The 5,605-nt window shown below is 36.2% G+C and overlaps 1 protein-coding gene across 2 annotated transcripts in view; it reads right to left on the bottom strand.

Moving 5' to 3' along the window:
- Window positions 1–116: 116 nt before the first annotated feature.
- The window catches only part of LOC106870926 (synaptotagmin-10), a 218,492-nt gene continuing 213,003 nt past the window's right edge, over window positions 117–5,605 (bottom strand). For both annotated transcript variants that reach the window (XM_052966557.1, XM_052966556.1), the window contains exon 3: window positions 117–256. In XM_052966557.1, the coding sequence (XP_052822517.1) occupies window positions 128–256 (129 nt within the window). In that variant the 3' untranslated portion in view covers window positions 117–127. The remainder of the gene's footprint in view (window positions 257–5,605) is intronic.

Here is a 5,605-nt window from a genome sequence, read left to right as displayed (position 1 = left end):
ATATATATATATATATATATATATATATATATATATATACACATATATAAATATATATATATGTATATATACATAGATATGTGTGTGAGTAAGTGTCAGAGGGGTGGAATAAAAGAAGGAAAAATCTTTAAAAACCTGAGGAGCCAGTGATATCCATTGCTTTCAAGTTCCGTGCCTTGATGATGGTAACTGTGAGGCGTCCAGCTGTGGGTAAGTAACACAATGACATCATCAGTTCACCCAGATCAGCTTTTTCCTGAAATAAAGAGGAAACCTTAAAATTTTGTATATGTATTGTTCCTGATGTAATCAAGTCAACAGCACCAGAACAATAACACGGCAGAAAGACTTGCGTTCACAAAATAAAATATGCTATATAGGGTTGTAGAATAACTTCAGTCTAGTAAAGTATTTGTATCCTTATTAGGAAAAAAGGAAATGCTAGTAGTTGAAGTAATAGTAATGGTAATAATAATTCTTTCTACTATGGGCACAAGGTCAGAAATTTTGGGTGAGTGGCTAGTCAGTTACATTGATCCCAGTGTTTGACTGGTACTTATTTTATTGCCCCTGAAAGGATGAAAGGCAAAGTCAGCTACAGCAGTATTTGAACTCAGAATGAAAGCTTGATGAAAGCTTGATAAGGAATATCTTATTTTCTCTGTTGTTCTTGGTGGTGATTAACAGGATGATGAAGACCACCAGACAAGAGAACCAGCTTTCAGTGGACCATGTAGAACTGGCTTGAAAATTTTGATTATGCATATAACTGTGTACTGTTCTCTTACATTGCACATCAGATGCAAAAAATAACCACTCTCAATGAAATATCTGCAAAAGTTACTTTAGAAGAGCCAATACATGTTAAGAATGATCAATGCACCTTCATGCATACACACACACACACACACACACACTCTTTGCTATGCTTATCTTTCATTTGTTTCCATACACATTTTTTTTTCTCTATCCTTTGTTTATACTGTTTTCCATCTGAATGTCTGTCTACTTGAATTATCTTTGTTATAAACATTATGTTCTACACATGTGAAATATAGTTACATGAACAACAATGTTCACAAAACTTTGAGTAGGAAAAATTCCCTTATACAATAAATAGAAATCAACACTATTGAAATGTTGGTTTAGAACTTTTCTGCTCTACCAAGAAATGAAAAGAACAAAGTTGGGAAATGGCAAATGAAACAACATCATCAGGTAGATGAAGTTGAGGAATAAAGAAACATGTTCATGCCTGCCTTTGAGAAAAGAAATGCTGTTACAATCAGTATAACCTTCTGGTTAATTTATATACAGATTGCATTTTAAGCTCTATTATTTTTCTGAGCAGGTGATTAGATGGTTTTGTAAATTGTTAATTTCTATTTCTAATGAGAAATGCTATTTGTTCTAGATTATCAATTAACCTTTTCAGACCTGAATTATTTCTTAACACGATAAAACTGTTTTCATGATTTAAAATAAATCATGTGATGAACTGTTAAAAACAGCATAATGGCTTGAAAAAATATACAGGCTATGGTCAGAATTTTATAAAATTTTGAAAGTAAATTGTTCAAAGTTTGATGTGACATGAAACTGCAAAGGAATATGAAATATAACTTCTTGTAAATCTTAGTTATATATGGTTTGGTTTGACAGAGCTATAACATTCAGTAAATATAGTCTATTAAAAAATCAAGTGAAGTGAGAATATGACTGTCTGTGCACTCTCGTATAGAAACATCATGCTATTATCTAGATGCTTATTCTAAACTCTTTACAACATAAGATACTTAAATATTCATGCATTAAAGTTCTGAATGGGTTAAAATCTTTAGTTTGTCATGTTTATATAATTAAAGTGTCTAATGTCTGCTAAGAAAATGCTTTGTTATTATTAAATAGTTTCAGTGTGCCCATTGATGAAGCAACAAATGATGCTATAATACATTTATTAAACCAAAATCAGTAAATATTAATAGTTTCTGTTCTTTGGCTGTTGAAAGAAACCCTACTATACAGTTGCAAACACAATCAGAGACTTCTAGTAGTTATTCTTGTTGCAGTAGTTTTAGTTTCATTGTCTCAATGAACATTACAACAATCAGCCAATGAAACCAGCCTCAACCAAATCAACTAATGAATGTTAAGTCACTCAAGTGGACATTAAGCAACAATAAATGATTTTTTTTCATTTAACTTGACTCAATGTATTTGATGTAACTTATGATCAAATCTACAGTCATGCATATTGTTCTGTTTTATTTTTTTTTCTGTATGAAGTATAAGGAAAATATTCAAAACAACAGCATGTTAGAGATAAAGAACATTTGCTTTTAATGAAGGATTTTGTAAGTGGAAAAAAAAATCATTAACACTTTGAGGATTATCAGTTGTGTGAATCTCACAGTGCTGCAACTGAACTGGAAGTACTGACTTCTAAATATAATAATGGGTGAAACTACAAGAATGAGTATGCAAACATATCATAAATGCATAATAAAAATTACTGAGTGTTTGCACTTCCTTTCTCAACAAAAAATAGAAAAAGTTGATGAGTTGGCTAATTTGTATAAACCTGGTATGGCTGAGTGGGGAAAATGATGCTGATCTTCTGGAGTGGCTTAACAAAGCTGTACAAATAAATACCTAAGCCATGTTATAAAAATAGTTCTGTTTTATAATGGCTGATTTATATGGTAAAGTAGGGAAAAACATTTTTCACTTGTTCTTTATGACAAAACTACACATCTAACAAATTTATCAATGTTTGATGTGAGAAATTTCTTGGTTTTTATTGCTTGCCAGACATAAAATCTTCAATACATTCAATAAAACTAAATTTATCTAACTGTAGAGCAGAATGGATTGACAGAACAAACAGTATGCCTAGGTCAGGTCAAGTGTGGGGGCATTCACTGTTGTAGCTTGTTGCTGTGTTCACCATTTGTCAGTATATTTCCAAGTCCACCCAAGAGACTTGTTAAGTAAAGTCCCAGTCAATCCCCATCTCCATGAGGTACCTCTTCATCTGCTGTGACCATGTGGCATGTGGTAGACCATCATGAGCTATCAACACAGCCAAATCCTCAGTGTAAAGAATATGGTAAGCAGGGTCTAACTCAGAAAATCGAGCAGCATGGTCAAACAGTTCAAGCTTGTGCTCCTGAATCATACAAGTAACAGGATGCATCCCACTTCTGAGTAGAGTCATTGGTTGGGTATGAAATCCAGTCGATGGTAACCCATAATCCTGCAAAGCATCCTGGTACCAAAAGAGTTTTGGTGGCTCTTAAGGGCCCCACACAGTGTCCAAGTCTCACAATTCTAAACCAGGAAGGGGAGGATCAGAGACCTAAAGACTCAAACCTTTGCCTTCTTACATAGATATCAGCAATGCCAAACACCCTTGTCCAATGAGTCCGCAACTGCACCAGCTCATCCAAGTCCTTTTAGGACTTCAAACTCACAGCTAATGCCGCTATTAATTTCATTGCTGAGATAAGTGAAGTGGTCAACAACTTCAAAATTCTCACCCACAACAGAGGCAGATGAGGTGGAATCCTTCAAGAAGTCAATGAAGGACTGGATCTTTGTCGTGACCCAAGAGACTCTAAAGTCAAGTGGTTCTGCTTTCTCACTCAGTGAAAGGAGTGCACTCCTTATGACATCCAGAGACTCAGCAAAAATAACTGCACCAACAGCAAAATCTAAGCCTGTAATCCTAGTTTCATCAATGAGTGCACCACAACTCAAATGAATTACCTTTTGACCAAGTATCCAATCCATGCAGGCACTTAACACACTGGGAACCAAGATCCAACTCTGATGAACTTAAGATCTAGCTTGAAAAAAGTTCGATGCCAATCTGAACTGCACTGACTGTTACTATGTACAAGGCCACCATCAGCCCAATCAGTTGAAGGAGTATACTTCACAGCTCCAGAATCCTTCAAAGTGCATCTCTGTTCACCGAGTCAAATGCCTTGCAGAAGTTGACATGGGCTGCAAACAGCTCCTGCCAAAAGCTCTGCTTGTGTTCAATGAGTACACAAAAATCCAGGATCCTGTCAGTAGTTGACCTCCAGTAGTTGACCCAAGAAACTAGCACTCTGGAAAACTCTGAAATTCTGTAGGAATCTCCAATAGTAATCTCCAAGTATGTAATCAATCTTCTTTGGTACATGGCCAGTATTGGAATATTAAGTCCAGCAATGCAGCTCAGGACATTGTTACCAGAAGCCAGCAATGTGAAATCCATGACTTTTTGTGAAGTCCAGGAGCATCACACCACTCTTATTCCAAGCACTATATCCAAAAGAGAGCTGATAATGTTCTTATATTCTGTTCTGTGAACCTCAGTTGATGCATTGAAATCTCCAATGAGTATAGAATGTCTCCCTCTCCAATCAGTCACTCATAGCAGAGAATATACCCAACCAAGGAAATGACACTCAGAGAAAGTTGAGTGAAAGTTCAGCTATATAATATGCTCATAGACAGGTGTTACATCTTATACCATTAGAACCAGCCAGTTGGTTACTGTAACTGCTATCCCACTGGCATATCACATCAGAGCACTCAGACCTGTTGTAGATGTAACCAATAGTTGAGATGTTACCCTATTCTGGATGACACACCTCTGATAAGACTTCCACAGAAACTCTCAAATGGCTGAGTTCCAAAGACATTAAGGGCAGATGAGAATCATCCCTCAGAGTGAGAACATTCTAAGTCCCCACCTGAATAAGCTCCCTCAGACTGGACTGAGATTTTCAACTGGTAGATGACATATTTGCACCACTCAAACAATGACCTGCTAACCCATCTTGCCATCCAGGTTTTACCCCATTTAGCAGATGGGGGTCCTGACAGCTTTGTTCCAGTCATTTCATACAACATGTCTTATAAATAGTTGAGGTACTTCCCTGGAGGAGAGAATTTTTGAGGTTTGTACAAGAGGTTGTTGCTGGTAGGTCTATTCTTTGGTATGCCAGTCTCCGCACAGTAGCTGTGGACACATCAGACAAAGATTTTTAGGGAAAAAAATCTAAAGTAGTCATGTGTTTGGAAGAACTTTAACCAGAGACATTAACAACATATTGTCAAGCACATTCTTTAAGTCTGTGTGTGTGTAGGAAACTGTAATGCAATGTGAGTCACCATCTGATGTGAGAAGTCTCAGAGAGGAATTGTCACAGGAATCAAGTATTCACCAGAGAAGGAAAATTTATTTGGTGAATTCAGAAAAAATGCGAAAAAAAGCATATTGTTGCCAGGTAGTAACCTTGAGGACAATTAGATGGACAGTACATGCTGTTTGCTTTTAATGAACTCTTGATACTTATTTTTTTTCTATTCAAGTGCTGACAAGAATCTGTACTGACACGGTTTGGGACTGTCCAATTGGATTCTAGGTGCAGAAAGAACATCTTATTTCTTCTTTGGACCGACTTTTGTACTCACATATAGACAACTTATCATATTCACTGGAAGCAGCTAAAGTGTCATCAACAGATGGACAGTAAATGGTTGAAACTGCTAAACACGTTTTGTTGAGAAGTGACAACTTGATACCATTACATTCTGAGGCTATAGATTC

The sequence above is a fragment of the Octopus bimaculoides genome, chromosome 3 (genome assembly GCF_001194135.2).
Source record: "Octopus bimaculoides isolate UCB-OBI-ISO-001 chromosome 3, ASM119413v2, whole genome shotgun sequence".
Taxonomy (NCBI): Eukaryota; Metazoa; Mollusca; class Cephalopoda; order Octopoda; family Octopodidae; genus Octopus; species Octopus bimaculoides.
The sequence above is the reverse complement of the archived record's forward strand: the minus strand, read 5'-3'. Positions and strand labels throughout refer to the sequence as shown.